We start from the raw sequence: 19988 nt of genomic DNA on the forward strand, positions 1-19988 counted from the left end.
TGGCCTGATATGTGTTATTATTGCACCTGCTTTGCAAAACTGAGGCCCGGAGCTGGGCGTGCTTATTCAATCAAGTAGACAGTGTTGGGGAGAATTTTTTCTCTAATTCCTGTGACCACATATATTATTTGGAAATTACCTAGACATTGCTTTCTCTCCTCTCTTCTTCTCTCATAAATAAAAGTGAGAATAAGTAAGAAATTTTACATTCAATTGATCCATAGGAACTATTCAAGCTTATGGACTCATAGAAGAAAGTCAAGAAGAAGCCACACCTTTGAGTGTCTTCACATTCTTTCAGTGACTGACCACATTTTAAAATATCTTTAATTTCAGCTGTAAGACGGCTTTGTCTTTAGCTGCTGTTGTTTTTTCTTTGGTAGTGTTGGTGGTAGCAGTTTAAGCCTCCAGGAGGACCCTGCTGGCCGGAAGTCAGCATATGAGCTTTCCTGTGGTGATGTGACGTCTCAGCAGTCCTCAGGAGCCCAGTCGGCAGCTTCTTCGCATTCCTCCACTTCATCTAAAGGAAAGAGAGGGAAAAAGGAAAGAATAGACTGTAAGTACACATGATGGCTTTTTCTCTTACTGATTCAAAGTCGTGTGCTTTTGTTATTATATGTATTATTTAGCTTGAAAGTGTCAGAGAGGGAGGGAGTAGAAGTCTTCCATCTGCTGGTTTATTCCCCACGTGGCTGCAGTGACCAGAGCTGGCTTGACCCAAAGCTAGGAGCCAGGAGCTTCTTCCGACTCTCTCGTGTGGGTGCACTGGCCCGAGGTCTTGAGCCATCCTCTACCTTTAGCAGGGAGCTGGATTGGAAGCAGAGCAGCAGAGACTAGAACTGATACCCATATGAGATGCTGGCACCAGAGGTGGAGGCTTGGGTTGCTATAAAACCACACTGGCCCCAAAAGTTGTTGTTTGATTCCCATTCCATCAGAAGTTCAAGGAATTTTTTAGTGATGATAATGTAATTAGCTTTTCTATATAAATCATTGTAAATATTTTATTAATATAAAGAGAATACATTTGCATTGATAAAAAAAATTAAGAATTTGAGGGAGAGGATTTAGCTCAGTGTTTGAAATGGTGCTTGGGTTGTCCACAGCAGTCTCCAAGTACCTAAGCTTGAGTACTGCAGCTGTGGCTTCTGATTTCAGCCTGAGAAGCAGCACATTGTGGCTCAGGTGCTTGAGTCCTTGCTGCTCAAGAAGCACACTCAGAAGGGAGTTCCTGACTCCTGACTTTAGACTGGCCCAGCCCTGGCATCTGGGGGGTGAAGCGACAGGAGGGATCTGAATGTGAACCTGTGTATGTGTTCTGGCATCTGGTGGCAGACCCATTGGCAGTCATATGTAGTTTTGAGTGGAATTTACTCAGATTCACTCAAAAGGTGAAACTGAATAAATTAGGTAATAGCCTCTTTTTATTTTATTTATTTTTTAATTTCAAGATTTATTGATTTTCAAGGCAGAGTTATAGGAAGGAAAAGAGAACGAGAGACAGAGAAAGCTTTTCTGTTCCGCTGGTTTATCCCCAGATGGCTGAAGTGGCTCATGCTGGGCCAAATTGAAGCCCAGAGCCAAGAGCTTCATCCGGGTCTCCCAAGTAGGTACAGGTGCCAAACAGTTGGGTTGTCTTTCACTGCTGTTTCCAGGTCACTATGAGAGAACTGGATCTGAAATGAGGCAGGTGAGCCTCAACTTGTGCCCATATAGGATGCTGGCATCAGGTGCAGCTTAACCCAGTCTGCCTTAATGCTAGGCCTGCCGTGATGCCCTCTGGCTAAGGAATGATTTTGCTATCAAAAAAAAATTTTTTTAAGTTAAACCTTTCTTTTGGAATAAAGAGATGATGAGCCGGGTTAGAGGGAGGAAACTGCTCAATTTAGAAAACAATTTTTTTTAATTTGTAAAATTTCAAATTTTTGTTTTTATTGTATGATATACATAATATAAAATTTACCATTTATTGACTTCAGTAATATTGACAGAGTTTTGCAACCATTACTGCTAACCAGCTCCAGACCTTTTCCATTTTCCCATAGCACAACCCTTTAAATGGTGTTCCATTCTCCCTTTTCCTCAGCCCATAGTAATAGCTGTTCTACTTTTTGTCTAGGCATTTGCCTGTTGTTGCTGCCTCATGTAAGTGTAGTCCTATGTAGGATTACATGGCTGGCTTATTTCATTAGCGTGATATCTTCATGTTTTATCATGTTGTTGCCTGTGTCAGAATGTCCTTCTTGGGGCCACGTTAAGTGCTAGTTTAGGTCCCGTCTGCTCCATTGCCCATCCAACCCCCTGCTAATGAACTTGGGAAGGGAGTGGAAGATGGTGCAGGCACCTGGGCCCCTACCCCTGTCACCCGTGTTGGAGCCTCTAATGGAGTTCCAGGCTCCTGGCTTTGATCTGGTGTAGCCTTGGCCAATGTGGCCACTTGGGGAGTAGACTAGTTGATGGAATCCCTCATTCTCTCTACTTCTAGTTCTGCTTGTCAAATCAAATGGACCAGATCTTTTAAAAAAAAATCCTTCCTTTTTCAGATGAAAAATCCTTTATATGTCTGTCCATCATTTTTTTAAAGATTTATTTATTTTTATTAGAAAATCAGATTACAGAAAAAAGGAGAGACAAAGATCTTCCATTAGCTGGTTGGCTTCCCAAGTGCCCACAACAGCTGAGCTGATTTAAAGCTAGGAACCAGGAGTTTATTCCGGGTCTCCCATGTGAGTGCAGGGTCACAAGACACTGGGCTGTCCTCCACTGCTTTCCCAGGTGTCTTGTCAGGGAGCTGGATGGGAAGTGGAGCAGCTGGAACACGAACCTTACCCTATAGGGGATCCTGGAGTACACAACACGAGGATTTAGCCACTATGTTATCGTGTTGGCCCCATGTCCATCATTTTGTATATTCAGCCTGCATCAGTGGACGTTCACTTCCATTTTTCCACGAACATTTTTAAATACCCTTGACCATTTAAAAGTGTTTTGGTCTGTTAATCTGTTGAAATGTGTATGTTAGTGATCTCTCTCAGTAATTAACACTGGAAATCAGCTTTGTAGTCAATTTACTTTACAGGGTTGAATTCATTTAAGAACTCACTTCTTGATGAAGAAAAAGCACAGTCTGGCTCAGAACGTGGCTCTCAGCAAGTGAAAAAATCTGGGACCAGTAGTAAACTTTCTGTTAAAGATTACGAGCAGACTCTTGACACTGAAAGCACTTTGGAGGAACTTTCTGGGCCTTCTCTGAGGTAACATAATGTAATCTTTATACTTTAATTCATATAGTTCACATCATACGAGTCGCTGATGTTTTTGTTAAATTTCAGTTTTGCTGTGTACTATCTGAGCTGCTAAAGAATTCTGCTGTTTTTACCACATGGGATGGAAGAAGCCCAAATCCTTCCTCGCAGGATCCAAGGTCATTGAAACAACAGCCAGGAGCCCTGAGCGGTCCACAGAAACAGAAAAACAGTAGACTTCTGGACTAGGGAGAGGAGCTTTCTCTGGTTCTTACTTAGTTCCAACTTTGGATCCCCACCCTCTGTTGCAGTGACCATCAGGGTCGCTCTGGAGCCCCCACTACCCCCAAAATTAGAATAGATAGGCAGAGAACAAAAGAAAGCTTAGAACCAGACAGGAAACAGTCAGCCTTACTAGGTGGGACACAAAGATTAGTTACTCCTCACTAAGGTATTGAAGATCTCTCTGCACACCCCTCCTAAAACTGTTCTACACCTCAACTGTTGACATGTGCCTTGTCAGAGTTATAAACCAGTTTAGACTATCCTAAAATCTGCCAAGTTCAGCAAAATTATGCTTCAATACTATAAACTGCTAAATACTAAAATGAATATAGACACGAGACAGCTGAATAGTATCCTATAGCCACTTTAAGGTGTATAGCAGCTGGTTCTATGTACAAACAAAAATTGAAATGTCAATGAAGTAGTCACAGGATGTGGTTAAGAACTTGCGTTTTTTAACATATTGGTTACTCACAACCATATCAAATAATTCCATAATGTTGTAAATTGTTGTTGATGTTGTGTTGGGGCTTTTAATTGATCAGGATGATATTCTGCCAGGTCTGCCTTCAGACCAGAGATGGTCTCCCCAAGAAACTGTTGAATGTATCTGGACAATAAGATGCTGAACTCTATGCTTGGTATATTCTTGCAATGAAAGACTCTTGACTGAGTTTGAACTGTAATACTGCAACAAGGTGGAGGAATCCACCATGGAGGGAGGGTGCGGGGAGGGGTTGGGGGAATCCTGTGTCACATAATGCAATGTAATTAATAAAAAAAATAATAAAAGACATGATGAAAAATGAGCAAAAAGAAAAGATAAAAGCAAATGAAAAAAAAATGACAAAACAGTTTTCCTGCCATTAGTCATATTACAACATTTCAACATGTCATACCACATTCATTAAATAAAAAACCAAAAGTGAAAAAACAAACAAACAAACAAAGAATTCTGTCCTTTTTAACTAGCTTTGTAACTTTATTCATGTCCCTGGTCCCTGTGTTGTAGAATGTGAACATCTCTCACCTGAACTCTGTGACCTCTCCTTTGAATTATGTAAGCCATTGCCATAGTTTTCTTGGTTCAATCTTTTGAAGAGACTTCCAGCTTTTTTTTTTTTTTAATTTATTTATTTTTATTGGAGAGTCAGATATATACGGAGAGGAGAGATAGAGAGGAAGATCTTTCATCCGATGATTCACTCCCCAACTGACTGCAACGGCTGGTGCTGCACCGATCTGAAGCCAGGAGCCAGGAGCTCTTCTGGGTCTCACACATAGGGTCCCAAGGCCTCAGGCCATCCTTGACTGCCTGTCCAGGCCACAAGCAGGGAGCTGGATGGAAAGTGGGGCTGCTGGGATTAGGACCAGCACTCATATGGGATATCGGCATGTTCAAGGCGGGGACTTTAGCCGCTAGCCCACCGTGCTGGGCCCTGAGATTTCCTGCTTTCTTAAGATGTTTTGGCTGAACACAGTTCCACTGAACTCTGTCTGATGTGTTTTCTCTAGACTCTGCCAGAAAGTATTTTATTTGTCTACACATTTTGCTTCTCAATTGTATTTTATTTCTTTATTTAAATTTGTCCATTATGCTCAACCTACTGTATGACTAGCTAACTTTGAAATCTCACCTTTATACTGTTCATGGAACGCACATACACCATGTTTTCTTTCCCTTCATTTTAATATTCTGTATTATAAGCTTGTTGCTTACATGTTACTGTATTACTGCTTTCTGTGTAATTGGTATTTAATTGTCCCTGTGACATTGTGTACTGGTTTTTTTCTTTTGGAAATTGAGGATCTGAGGAGATCTCTATTTTTTTTTTTTTTGAAATAACTTTTTAGTATTGTATCATGTACAGATACGGATAACCAATTTAATGCCTTTGTGATAAAAATGTTTAATTATTCATGCCATCACTGTGATCATTAAAACTGAATATTGCCCATTATTCTAGATCTTGGAGCATTTGACATTTCTTGAGGAGATACTTTTATGATTTAATTTGATAACCTCTTTATAAAAACTAAACATTTCTAAAATCAAATCAATAACCCCCCAAATTTCTTAAATACTCCATATTATAGTTTAGATCCTGTTTCCTTCACTATAGAGATTCAAATAGGTTATCTGTATTTTTTAATTATGTAATTATTTTTTTCAACTTGTTAGGCTGTAGATACATCTCCTTTTTTAAATATATTACTATTATTGAAATTAGCTTTTGAACATGCTAGGTGAATTCTGTAAAGTACATATAACTTTATCTTGTAAAACCAAAATGTGAAGTGCAGATAGAATAGTTTGATGTTGTGTGGAAATTCTTCAGTTGTTCTATATTGAAATCATTCTTTTGTGTATTCCTTAATGAAACTGGCACTGTTAGAAATACGGTAGTCCTTTCCCTGCAATTTTTCGTCCTACAGTCTCGGTTATGTGTGATCTGCTGAGGTCCAAAACATTGATAGCATGTTCCCTGGGGCGACAGTGTATAGGTTTTAGATTGCATGCCATTCTGAGAGGCGTGATGCGAATTCCACAGGCTATGAACCATGCGCAAGTAACTACTTAAAAATGACCCAGAGCTCCAGAGCAGTGAGAGCAGTGACGTTGGCAGGTTAGATGCGGCAAAAAGGAGCCATCAAGTGCCTCCTGTAAGTGAAAAGGTGGAAGTTTTTAATGAAAATTAGAATGTTGAATTGGCTGAAAATGCAGTAAGGATGAATTTTCTGCTGTCAAACTATGAAGACGAAGAACAAATTCATGTTACTTTTGCTGTAACACTGCAAATTATGAAAGGGCCAGCCAGAGAGTGAATTGGTTAGTTAAGATAAAAAGACACTATCACTTCTCAGGCTTTTGGCTAAGATCAAGTGCAGTGTCTGTTCTTAGTTTAACATTTGGTATGTCCTTTATCTGAGGACAACATATTAAATGGATTTTTGGAACTATGAGTTGGAATAGGAGCTTGCTCTGTCCATTCTTATCAACCTGTATTGCAGTACTTAAGGAATAGTACACCCCTTTACGGGAGCAATGGGGGTTAAATAACAGACTTTAAAAAAAAAAGGTGGAAAGACACTAAATTTGCATATATAATAAAAAAGCGTAGTAGCTGCCATGTTTGGATTCAGGCATCCTGAAAGCAGGGAAGGCACTGAAGTCCTTAGAGTGTCTTCTCCGTACTGTGCTGTGGCATTTCTGTAAAATAGTCATGAGTGCCTTTTGAGACTACATATATATATTTAAGTTTACTTGTTTTTATTGGGAAGTCAGATTGACAGAGAGGGGAGAGAGAAAGATCTCCCATCTGCTGGTTCACTCTCTGGGTGGCCCCAGTGGCCAGAGCTGAGCTGATCCGAACCCAGGAGCTTCTTCTGGATCTCCCAGATGGGTGCAGGGTCCCAAGGCTTTGGGCCGTCCTCCACTGCTTTCCCAGGCCACAAGCAGGGAGCTGGATGGGAAGTGCAGCAGCCAGAATATGAGCCAGAACCCATATGGGATCCCAGTACCTTCAAGGTGAGGACTTTAGCCTTTAAGCTGCTGCACGGGCGCGAGACTACTTTTTTCAGTGCAAGGCAGTATGCTTGTCAGTAAGAGAAACAGCACCCTTAATGAATCTTCTTAAAGAGAGCCGAGGCATATGCGTTGTGCTTAATCAAATGTAATAGTGAAATTGTTGTGAGAGGCTACTTAACAGAAAGTTTAGGAAAGACACATAGTATTAAAAGATACATAGGTGCAGTATAAATGATTTTTATTAAGTATTTAGAGATGGATAATGTGAAAATATTCTGTTAGTGCTAACAGAAAAGGGAATGACCATAATTTGTCATTTTTTAGTTTTTAATACAAAATACTTTTTTTCAGCGGTATTTTAAGATATTTTTACAAGATGTCTTACATATGTGGGTATAATCATTTTGCCAGCTATTTTAGAAGTTGTTATGCAAGTGTAATAAGTGAATCATGATATTTGTACATTGGAGAGGAAGGAGTTTGGACATGATAGTTTTTTTTTTTTTCATGTTATTTAGGACAGGGATTATTTTATTTCAGGTCTGGCTTATCCAGCACCATAAATCTAGACGTTTGAGGAGTGTTCAGGTCATTCATTCAGCAAAGTAACTATGTTGAACAGACAGATGAGTTTTTCTGGGGAATTGTTCAGTGATTCTCAAAACAGTGTTCCTTTCTCTGACATCTTGTAGTGTCTCATCAGACAAGGGAAGGTCTCCGAGGACTCCGACATCTCCCCTTTCTCCAAGTTCCCAGAAACTGTCTGACCTTCCCGGCACTTCCCTGGACAGATCCAAGTCCTCAGTAGTGATGCCTGCGAGCACAGGAGGCCTTCAGCCCACGGCAGCCTTCACCGACGTGAACCTGACCTCCAGCAGGTCGGTCGGCGAGACAGCTTCACCACCAGGTGAGCGGGGCTGCATGCAGTTAACATCTTCAAACTCAGGTAGCAAACCTCATTCCTGAGACTTCTGTTGCTTTCAGCTCATCTATAGTGAAATGTTATTTCAGGTGAATGTGGTTAATCTTTGAAGTATTAAATGTGCAGGATAAAGAAAAGCATGAAAGATTAATTAGTGGTGATTTTTCCCATCTTGCCAGCTGATGTCAAAACAGTCTTGAGAAATGTGCACCAGATACACACTCTTAAGTGTTGGTATGTATGTGTATGCATTTATAGATGCATACACGGAATAAACTATTGAAGTACATTTTAGTAGGAAATCATTCTTTTCTACATAAAATAGCAACCTTCAGTGAAAAGTACATTTTAGAAGGCCGATGTCTTACTTCCTGAATGTCTCCGGGTGACAGTTGCTGTGTCCTTCCAGGTGCTAAGCGCTTTTCCCCTGCCGGCCTCCAGCACCGGATGACTGCAGAGCTCAGCTACCTGAGTGCCCTCGAGGAGTCTGTGCGTCAGCTCTCAGACGTGGAGCGTGTGAGAGGCATCTCGCTTGCTCAGCAGGAGAGTGTGTCTCTGGCTCAGGTCATAAAGGTATTTCTTCGTATTGATTCATGGGGAAGGCAGAGCAGCCGAATACTTCTTACGGTTCTCCAAGGGCTGCAGTGGCCAGGCGCCACCTGGAAATTCATCCAGGTCTCCCACATTTGTGGCAAAGGCCCCACTACTTGGACTGTCGTCTTGGGCAGAGCTGCGTGGAAGGGGAACAGCCAGGACTCAGGTCGGCGGGGGCACAGTGGATGGCACTGCTGCGCACAGCCCCTTACCCTCTGAGCTGCAGTGCTGACCCTGCAAGTTTCTTCCTCAGCTCTTGGTGGTTTCTCTATTTCCTTTGTTACTTAGACTAGTCTTAATAATGTGGAAAACACACATTATTTTAAACTTCCAAATAGAAACAAATAGTGTCATGTAAAGGGCTCTTCAAAAAATTAATAGAAATATATTCCATGAAAAATATATACATGGATTTTAAAATGTTTGTCCCCAAATTTATCTTTTTTAAGGTAAAATTATTTGAGGACAGGTGTGGTGGTATTTCAGGCTTACCCTCCGCATGTGGTGTTGGCATCCCATATGGAAGCCAGTTCGAGACTCAGCCGCTCCACTTGTGATCCAGCTCCCTGTCTTGTTTTGTTTTTTAAAACATGTATAACATGTGTTTTGATTTTTCTTATATAGGAGTATAATTGTGTAATTCATTTGTTAAGTATTTGAAATGTCATTAGAAGGTACTGTACTGTTCCCACCATGGTCCTAGCATTCTGTACTTGTACAGCAACACAGGAACAGTCCCGTCGTTTGCTTTGATTACTGTCATTTCATATCACCACTCTTTTCTAGTGATCATTCTGCCGTTTGTCATACACGACCCCATTGTTACTGTGATTTATAACTCTTAACTCATGAGGTTGATCATAATCTTTTTATTTGTTTTTAAAAATATTTGTTTACTTGTATTGGAAAGGCAGATTTATAAAGAGGGGCATAAAGAGAGAAAGATCTTCTGTCCACTGATTCATTCCCTAAGTGACTGAGCCGGTCTGAAGCCGGGAGCTTCTTCCTGCTCTCCCATGCAGTTGCAGGGGCCCAAGGCTTTCTTGGTCTCCTGTCCCCCACTGCTGTCCTGTGTCACAAACAGAGAGCTGCATGGGAAGTGAAGCAGCCTGGATACAAACTGGTACCTGTCTGGGATCCTGGTGCATGCAAGGCGAGGATTTAGTCATTGAGCCATTGCATTGGGCCATTTTTTAGATTTCTGACTTTTTATTTACAAATGTTTTAAAAATATCTGATTAATAATCTATCACCCATGTCACATTTGGGTTACCTTTGATAATCATTGAGTTACAAGCTATATGGTAAGTCTTGAGATTAGCATATGATTCCTTCGAATATTGTTCTTTGAGATAATTTTGTTCTTTGAGATAATTCTGGCTATCTTAGTTTTTGGTGTTTGTTTTGTTTTTGCAGTCTCACATAATTTTTAAAATCAGTTTATCAGTTGCTACCAAAAAAAAAACCTGACTGGATTTTCTTTTTAAAAATGTATTTATTTTTACTGAAAAAAAAAATACAGATTTATAGAGAGAAGGAAAGACAAACAGATCTATCTCTTGATTCATTTCCCAAATGGCCACAATGGCTTTAGCTTAGGTGATCCTAAGTGAAGAACTAGGAGCTTGGGACATCCTCTGCTGCTTTCCCAGGCCAAAAGCAGGGAGAGTTGGATGGAAGTGAAACAGCTGGGACACAAACCAGCTCCTCTGTAGAGTATTGGCCCCTTTGGGATTTTGGTCAGAATGGCATTGAATCTATAGATTAGTCTAAGGAGAACTTCTAACTTAATGTCCTCTAGATTTTGAACATGATATATTCTTCTATTTAGTTAAGTCTTTTAATATCTCTCAGCAAGAAAATTTTCCATGTTGAGGTCTTACACATTTTATAGCTTATTCCACATATTTTAGATTGCAGATTGTATTTTTAAAATTTCATTTTTCAGGTGTTCCTCCCAAAACCAAGATACAATTCTATGGGACTGTCCCATAATTTTGTGTTCCTGCATCCTTCTCACTGAGTAACAATAGAGCATCTAGGCACAGTGAGGGTAGAAACAACTTAGACATTTCTGAGTGCTGCATGGAGGAGTATGCAGAGAGGCTGATGGCTGCCATGTTGGTGTCCGCTAGACTCAGAAAGTGGCTCTGGGGTGGGGACCATGCTCGCCTAGAAATCCAAAGAAACTCTCAGATTTTTACCATTTTAATGGTACATTGTAGTTCTGGGTTGACAGATTGGGTCAGGACCATATATGACTTTACATAGGCTAACTACCTTTAGGGAACCTTAGCTATTTTTATTTAGCATTATTCCAAAATAGATGAAAATATGTACATTGATGGGTGAGATTATATGTAGTAAAGGCAAGACTCCTGGAATAAGGAGACTTTTCTGGGTGTATCATTTTTTATTAAACTCCTTTAAAGTCTAGAAAAAAACAATCAGGATTATAAAATGTGAAATACCTTTATTTTTATATTTAGGTCATATTTTTGTCTTTCCCAGATAGATGCTATAGCATTGCTCTCTAGGTTTTTGGTATCCTTTCTCTTGCATACCTTGGGAAAAGTTTACAGATCAACATTTGACCCTACATTCTAATGATTTTTATTTATTTTATTTGAAAGGCAGAGACATAAAGAGAAATAGAAGTATCCCATTCAATGGTTCATTGTGTAAATGCCTCGAACAAATAGTACTGGTTCAGTCTAAAGCCAGGAGTCAAAACTCAGTCTAGGCCTCCTATGTGAGTGGCAGGGACCCAAATATTGGAGCTGTCCACTGTTGTCCCCCAGGGTGCACGTTAGCAGGAACCTGGAATTGAGATTGGTGCAATTACCTCCCTGCACTCAGGCATTCCTGATGCAGATCGTGGGTCACCCCTAGCAGTGTGTTAACACTGTGCCAAATGTTAAATACTCTGATAAATGGTCCATTCTCCTTCCTTTACATTCTAATCAGTTGCTACAAATTATTTCTGTTGGGGAGATAGCACATTCATTGTAAGTCACTGTGCAAAAAGAATTCTGCATCTTGAGCGTTTCTTTATTTTGAAGGCACAGCAGCAACGCCATGAAAGAGATTTGGCCCTTCTGAAACTGAAGGCTGAGCAAGAGGCCCTGGAGTGTCAGAGACAATTAGAAGAAACCCGAAACAAAGCAGCTCAGGTAACTGACTCCATGGCAGGTAGTAGCTTTTTCAACCTATAGATCTTAGGAATCCCTTCCAAGTTGTTTTAATTATATAGGAGTGAAAAAGAAAAACTGTATGCATTATTTCAGTACTTAATATAGAATAAATTCATGTTATATCCTTTTTGTGGCAAACCTGTGAAATAGTCAAGATTTATCCCTAATGTAGAGATGTACCAGCAGAGCCAGTAACGTGGACACAGAGAGGGTCTGGGGATGAAGCACCAACAGGAAACCAGTGATGGTGGAAGTCTCTGCGAAGTCTCCCCTTATTGCTCCTTTGCCTCTCCTTATATCCTCTTCCCCCTACATCCTCATTTAGTAGGATATTGGATACAGATGAGTCCAATTAGTCTAGGTGTTTTTAGCTACAAGCCCAGTTCCTGTTCCCATCCAGGCTAACAAAAACCAATCAACTCCTTAGCCCACAACAGTGTGGCAGCTGAGGTACCTAACAGTTACCTACCTGTCCATAAACCCATGACCTCCTGAATAGCGCAGTTAAAATGCAAACCATGATCCAGATTGCAGTTTAATCTTCCCAGTGTAGTCAAGGCATTTGATTCATGAAATAAATTTACAAACTTGGAGAGGAGTTTGAAACATGAGTTGCTTATTCTCCTCCTTTATTTATAGGTCCATGCAGAATCATTACAGCAGGTGGTCAAATCTCAGCATGAAGTAACGGAAGTCCTACAGGAAGCAACACGTACGATAGCAGCCCAGCAAACAGAAACTGCTCGCCTCACCACAGATGCAGCACGCCAAATCTGTGAGGTAAGAACCACAGGGAATACAATTCTTTTTAGTTCTTTCTTACTCGATCTCAGTACTCTTGTTATTACCGGTCGTGGATTTCCAACAGCTAGCTAGCGAGCAAGTGCTTTGAATGAGTAATGTTATTGGGGAGGTCATGGTCTGCTGACATAAGAGACACTCGTTACTGACCGGTGTTGTAGTTATCAGTGTAAACAGGAAGGAACCAGTGGGGAAGAGCTCTAAACTCACGCTCGTGTAAGCTTTTGGAAAAGAATTGACTTGCTGATATGCACTTTGCAGACAAGAAATACATACATTTTAAGTATATAATGTCTGTTGTCCTCTATAATCAACATCATAATCGAGAGAGAGAAGTTTTTGTCACTCCAAAAAATCCCCTTTTTGCTTCTTGGTTGTCAGTCCCTAACATCAGGCCCAGGGAACCGCGGATGAGCTTTGTATGAATCTATCTCATTGGGCCTAAATGATGTTATTCTTTTATTTTGCTATAAGAAAAGTAAAGCCAGAAGTAGTTTTACTGATTCTTTTTAGAATCTCATAATCTGTAGACTCAGTTTTACTTTATTTTAGCAATTAAAAAAAATTTAAACAGAAGACTGTAAAATGACTCCTTTTTTCTAATAATAAATTTATTTTATTTTCAATGATGTTTGCATGGTTAAGAAGAATGTATGCCCATGTGGACCAACGATTAGAGTGAGGAGGGTCAAGGAATAGAGAGAAGTGGACGAGTCAACTGCTTCCAATGCCCTTTTTTTCTTTCTGTGTCTAGGAGAAGTGGGGAGAGAAGAGGAGAGGGCCACTCCCAGCAACTCAACAGTTGCATCAGTACCCAGGAGTGGCAACGGCCACCAGTGTTAGCCGAGGTTGCCCAATGTGGAGCATATTCCGAGGATATGGCTTACGTGTTTTTGATAGTTCTGAGATGCTGCTGGTTTTGTTTCTGCAGGGTGAGGAAATCCTTCCAAGGTCCATTGGCTGACATAGTCTCCCTTGGAGTCTTCACTCACCCAGATACTCATTGCCAAAGCTTGTTCTGCCCTCCATGGGCAGACGGAAATGATTCAGTTTTGTAAAAGATCCATGAACCTGCTGTGTGTTGGGCACTGTAAGGTCATACAAGAAAATATGAAGATTGAATCTTTTTCCTCAGTGAAATTTAAATGTAGTTAAATAACATCAATAGATTTCAACAATACTTTTAAGTCATCATTAGGAGTATCTTAAAATAGCAATTGAAAATATACAAATGAATAATACCTATAGAAGTTGCAATATGGTTAATAATAAGGAACATTTACTTCAGTGTTGGTTAGAAAATATTTAGGAAAATAATGACTAAATTTATTCTTGAAGGAAAATTTAATGTTGGTTTACTACTTCTCAAATGAATTAAAGATTTTCTGTCTAATTCTTATGTTATAATAACTTGGTATTGATGCAGTACAACTCTTTATTTTTATGAGATGAAGTTGTTGAGACTTAAAGAAGCTAAATGACATGCTCATAGTACTTATGTGTTATTGGCAGAATTCCTTGCTTTTAATCCAGTGTTCTTTCCAAGACACTGTGTTCCCTTTCAGTACATCTGTAATATGATATTTTTATGCTGACTTTTGCCTTTGTTATGTGTGTCCGTATTTAGATGGCAGAACTGACTCGAACCCATATCTCAGATGCCATCACTGGTTCAGGAGTTCCCCTAACAACATTGTACGACCACCAACGGCAGCACCTTCCAGAATTCATGAAACATCTGAGGACCAGAGCTGAAACAGATAGGTGAATATTCAACCATTCATCTAATGTGTGATGAATATCAGTTATGTCCTGGGCACTCTTCTGGGTACCAGGAGTATGGTAATGGACATTGAGTCTAGTGGGCAAGATAAACTGTAGACCTATATTCAGTTTAGTGAATGAGCTCCTGGTATTATGAAGGACAGGAACATGTGTCAGAGACATGCAATTCAGGAATCTGGACATGCAAGGAGGTCCGACCAGGCTTTCCAGAGGAGGAGAAGGTCATGGTGAGACCTGGTGCCTGGGGTGTCGGTGAGGAAAGGAGGTAAAGAGTAGGAGGACCGGGCCTGATGCTGTAGGTCAGCAGCTAAATCCTCGCCTGGCATCTGACGGGATCCCAAGTGGGCACAAGCTCATGTCCCAGTTGCTCTACTTCCCATCCAGCTCCCTGCTTATGGCCTAGGAAAGCAGTGGAGAATGGCCCATAGCTTTGAGACCCTATTCCTTCACGGGAGACCTAGAAGAAGCTCCTGGCTTTGGATCAGCTCAGCTCTGACCGCTATGGGGAGTGAACCAGTGGACAGAAGATCATGCTCTCTGTATCTGTTCCTCACTATATACCTACATTTCCAACCAAATAATAATAATAATAAATAATCTAAAAAAAAGAGTAGGAGAATCAAAAGTGCTGAAGGAAGAACATGGTATGTTTCAGAGGAGGTAAGTAAAGCCATGTGACTGGAGAAAGAGCAGAGAGGAAATAGGGTGAGATGGTGCTTCCTGGGGGGACCTCTCAGACTAGGATTTTGGAGTTTGTCCTGGAAACAATGAAGTTATGAACAGAGGTTTTTAGCCAGGGATGGGTGACATCATTTTTGTGTATGTGTTTTTAAATTTTCTTTCGATTATTAATATATATTAGGTCTTTTGACATTCAGTAATACTGGGAGTAATCATGTTTATTTCTCTTAATAAAGAAGTATTCATGGGCCCGCGCGATGGCGCAGTGGTTAAGGTCCTCACCTTGCACGCCCGGGATCCCATATGGGCACCAGTTCTAATCCCGGCAGCCCCGCTTTCCATCCAGCTCCCTACCTGTGGCCCGGGAAAGCAGTCGAGGACGGCCCAAAGCTTTGGGAACCTGCACCCACATGGAGACCTGGAAGAGGCTCCTGGCTTCGGATCGGCATAGCATCGGCCATTGTGCTCACTTGGGGAGTGAATCCTCTCTGTATATCCGCCTTTCCAATAAAAATAAATCTTAAAAATAAATAAATAAATGAATAAATAAATAAATAAATAAAGAAGCATTCATTAGATATTACATATCCTTTTCTATTGAATATTTTAAATACTTTCTAATAGTTCCTTCATGATTTCCATTCATTCAGACCTTAAGTCATATTATTGTAAGCAGTATCTAAAATCTTTATCTTGTTGAAGACTTCGAACGTTTATGTAATTGTGATTTTCTTTGCAGGGTGAGTCAGTCTGTTTCACTCTCCCAGAGTAAAGAAGGCACCGTTGACTCAAAGCAACACAAGTATTACTCTTCATATGATAGTTATTCTGACTCGTCAAGATACAAGAGGCATGAGCGAAGGTGAACAGAGCTGGATAATGAACTTTGAAAAATATTTCAATATAGCTTTTCTTTGACATCTTACTCTTGCATGCTTTTGTTGTTGTTGTTTGGTTTTGTTTAATGGAGCAGCATCTGCCCTTCAAAGTACTGTCTTCTCAGTTTCCAAAATAGTTGGTCCTTGCTGTAATACTAACCCTTGAGTGCCTAGTTGTGTAATCATTGCATAAGTTGCTTTTCCTACATTTAGTCTCCTAATGATGCTGTCTTCCTAGATTAGCGAGCTGAAGTCCATGGAGCGCTGTAGAAGCCCACCAGGGTCACAGAGTAGTTAGTGTCAAGCCAAGGATTTAAACCTTAATTTATCTGTCTTTAACACCTGTGTTTATTATGTATTTCCTTGTTAGTATTAATGTTAAAGGTTTTATTTATTTGAAAGGCAGAATTAGAGAAAAATGGAGTGACAGAGAGAGGAAAGTCTTTTATTTGCTGTTTTACTCTCCAAATGGCCGCAGTGAGCGGGACTGGGTCAGGCTGATGTCGGGATCAGGAGCTGCTTCTGCATCTCCTGGGTGGTTGCAGGGGCACAAGCATTTTGATGTCCTCTGCATTTGGTGTCCTCACTGAATTAGCGGGGGCTGGGTGAGATGTGGAGCAACTGGGACTGAAAACAAAGCCCACATGTGATGCCAGCACTGCTGAACAGCATAACCTTGTGTTCCACAGCACCAGCCCCAAGATGGACTGATTTGTATTATAAAAATGCTGAATATTTGGTGCTTGGCATTTTATTGGTGTTTAGCTTTCTGTTATGGTTCTGTCCTCACCTTGAAATCATTTTTATTCATGAGACTAAAAAATATGAAGGTTAATGTAGGATAACTACCAGCAGTTACTGAACACCTATGTGGGTCGGAAACTGTATGACCTTGACTTACTGACACTTATCTTCTCACTGATGTTTCTTTTAAGCCACCATAATCTGAATCTTTGCAATGGTTTCTTTTTAAAAAGTGTTTGATTACCTCCATGTATCTCTGTTCCTTTACTGAGCAGTTTTGAAGATTTTATTTTTATCATCTTCAAAAGAAATTCAGTGTCCATTAGCAGTAATTTCTTCTGTCCCCACTCTAGCAGCATTAATCCACTTCCTGTCTCCTTTGTGTTTGAATCTGCCCACTTTGGCATTAAGATCTGTGATGCTTTTGTAACTGGAATCTTTCACTTAACCTGATGTTTTGAGGGCTCATCTAAATGTAGTAAGGTATTATAGCCTCAATTATATGCCAGATATTTTGTTTCATAGATAGACCATATTGCACTTATCCATTCATCAGTTGATCAAAATTGACTGTGTAGTAGTGTGAACATTCATGTACGAGTTTTTGTGTAGACATTTTGATTTCTCTGGAGTATATACTTAGGAATGAAATTGTAAGGTCACATGGTAGGTCTGTTTAGGTTTTGAAAGAATTTAACTTTCTTAGAAAAAAATTTTTTTTATTTGACAGGCAAAGTCAGAGAAAGAGAAGGGATGGTGAGAGGGAGAGAGAGATACAGAGAGAAAGAGGAGATGGATCCTGCATCTTCTGGTTCACTTCCTAAATGATCATAATGTCCAGAGCTGGGTCAGGTTAAAGCCAAGAGCCAGGAACTTCTGGGTCTCCCACATTGGTGCAGGATCAAAGGATTTGGGCCATCATTCTTTTTTTTTTTTTTTTTAAGATTTATTTTTATTATTTTTTCATTGGAAAGGCGGATATACAGAGAGGAGACAGAGAGGAAGATCTTCCATCCGATGATTCACTCCCCCAGTGAGCGCAACGGCCAATACTATGCCGATCCGAAGCCAGGAGCCCTTCCGGTCTCCCACGCGGGTGCAGGGTCCCAGAACTTGGGCCGTCCTTGACTGCTTTCCCGGGCCACAGGCAGGGAGCTGGAAGGGAAGCGGGGCTGCCGGGATTAGAACCGGCGCCCATATGGGATCCAGGGCGTGTAAGGCGAGGACTTAACCACTTGCGCCACCGCGCCGGGCCCAGGCCATCATTCTTTGTTGGTTTCCCAGGTACATTCGCAGGGCGCTGGATGGGAAGTGGAACAGCCAGAACATGAAGTGGTGACCAGTTCATGAAGCAGCTTAATTTGCTGTACCATAGTGATGGCCCTTAATTTAACATTTTGAAGAAATTCTAAATGGTTTTTCAAAGCAGCTGCACTATTTCACATTCTTATAAGTTCAGAATTTTCCTGTGTCCTTACCAATACTTGTTACTGTCTTTTTGATTATGGCTATCCAAGGGAGGCCCAGGATTAATTATATCCCCTACACATAGCAAAGTTCTTAGCATACAGTCTGCAATCTGCTACATGTTTAATGAGTAAATCATTGGTTTATAACTACTGAGTGATAGAATTAGTATTTAACCTGATGAATACACATATTTTATCTAACAGCATTATTGTAAGATTTATCCTTTTTTTTTAAGATTTATTTATTTTTATTGGAAAGTCAAATCAGATTTACAAAGAGAAGGAGAAACAAAGATCTTCCATCTGTTGGTTCACTTCCCAAGTGGCCACAACAGCCGATCCAGAGCCAGGAGCTTCTTCCTGGTCTCCCAAGTAAGTGGAGGATCCCAAAACCTTGGGCTATCCTGCGCTGCTTTCCCACATGCAGGGAACTGATGTCCCTGCTGCTCCACTTCCCATCTAGCTCCTTGCTATTTATGCCTGGAAAAGCAGTGGAGGTTTGCCCAAGGATTTGGACCCCTTCATTCATGTGGAAGGCTTGGAAGAAACTCCTGACTCCTCCTGGCTTTGGACTGGTCTGTCTGCCTGTTGCAGCCATTTTGGGAGTGAACCAGTGGATGGAATATCTCTCTAATTCTGCCTTTCAAATAAGCAAAAAGATTTTTTTGAAGAAATCTAGATAGTTCATTAAGAACATTTCTACTAGGGCAATTGTGATTGAAGCAGATTGTAATAAATTGTGATGTTAATAAAAAGTGAGAGGAAGCCACCTTTCCCAGAAGTTTAACTTTTGAAATGAAAGGAGAAAAGGGTAGTTTAAACATGGCAATTGCCTTTTATGATTATTTCAGGATAAAACCTTCCTCTCTGCTATTCATCTTTTCTAGAATAGTTTATTCTCAAACTGTTGTATTGTTCTTCATTTTATATGGTGATTAGAACGTATAGTCCTTTGGCAAGATAACTTTACCTTGTAGTTATGATTCTTACTGCTTTTCAAAATTGTCCTTTAATGCTCATGAACAGAAGCAGTAGTGGTAGCAGCCGTCAAGAGAGTCCATCCTGTAAGGAACATGAGAAGAAACTTCCTGGTGAGCAGAGGGAGAATTCAGTTGAAGAACAGGTGCAGACTGCCGCGGATGACTCCCTGAGAAGTGACAGCGTTCCCTCTCTGCCTGATGAGAAAGGTAACTGCAAAATCACGTGGAACCTAGAGGAAACGTGGTCCTTATTGTAAAGTGGTAAATTGTTTGGCTAAATTGTGTTCTAGTGATTTGTGGAAAGTAGAAGTTAAAAGTGATGGTCTTGGGTATTTGGCTGAATATATTTCTAAGCAGAGTAATGAAAGTATGTCTTGGTTTCTCATTGCTTATAGTAAAAGAAAATAAAAAGCCAATTTGAATACTTGGGAGACTCTTAGCTTATCCATGTTGTAAAAAGCAGTATGGAAGCCTGATTTGAAGAGAATACCAAGGATGTGGCTTGATGGTCACTCCATGAAGAGATGACCTGTGAATCTGACCAGAAGCCAAGAGTAGGGATGAGATTGTACTCTTAATTAAACAGTTTGAATTTTAAAAGACAGGATGATATCTAGGGTTCCATTGGATGGGGTAACAAAAATCTTCCAGCTATGATCATGTTTTATTCAATAAAATGGAAAAATGACCCCTGCTGCTGTCGCCATGAGCCCAGAGGACACAAGCCCAGGTGGCAGCATCTTCAGTTTCAGAGGTGGGGTCATCTTAGGTTGGGGGGCCAGGCTGCCCTGTTTACAACCTTAGGGATTGAGAGTGTATGGCCTTTGCCCTGTGGGTCTAGAAAATGGAGTTGCCACTGTAATTGGCCGGGGGCAAAGCAT

At 40.6% G+C, this 19988-nt stretch overlaps 1 protein-coding gene and 1 non-coding gene across 7 annotated transcripts in view; both read left to right on the forward strand.

Annotated features, from left to right (window-relative positions):
- CEP350 (centrosomal protein 350) overlaps positions 1-19988 on the forward strand; it is a 136732-nt gene that overhangs the window by 68196 nt on the left and 48548 nt on the right. For 5 of the 6 annotated variants that reach the window (XM_040984339.1, XM_040984342.1, XM_040984340.1 and 2 more), the window contains 9 exons: positions 384-556; positions 3080-3254; positions 7752-7966; positions 8391-8554; positions 11638-11748; positions 12409-12549; positions 14198-14334; positions 15776-15898; positions 19154-19314. In XM_040984339.1, coding sequence (XP_040840273.1) covers positions 384-556; positions 3080-3254; positions 7752-7966; positions 8391-8554; positions 11638-11748; positions 12409-12549; positions 14198-14334; positions 15776-15898; positions 19154-19314 — 1400 coding nt within the window. The remainder of the gene's footprint in view (positions 1-383; positions 557-3079; positions 3255-7751; positions 7967-8390; positions 8555-11637; positions 11749-12408; positions 12550-14197; positions 14335-15775; positions 15899-19153; positions 19315-19988) is intronic. The other variant, XM_040984343.1, reaches the window with a different exon arrangement.
- Positions 6384-6566, forward strand: LOC121159342. The gene has a single exon (XR_005884341.1). It is a non-coding gene; the product is annotated as a U2 spliceosomal RNA (small nuclear RNA).

The sequence above is a fragment of the Ochotona curzoniae genome, unplaced genomic scaffold (assembly GCF_017591425.1).
Source record: "Ochotona curzoniae isolate NIBS_2020 unplaced genomic scaffold, NIBS_Ocur_1.0 contig_4105, whole genome shotgun sequence".
Taxonomy (NCBI): Eukaryota; Metazoa; Chordata; class Mammalia; order Lagomorpha; family Ochotonidae; genus Ochotona; species Ochotona curzoniae.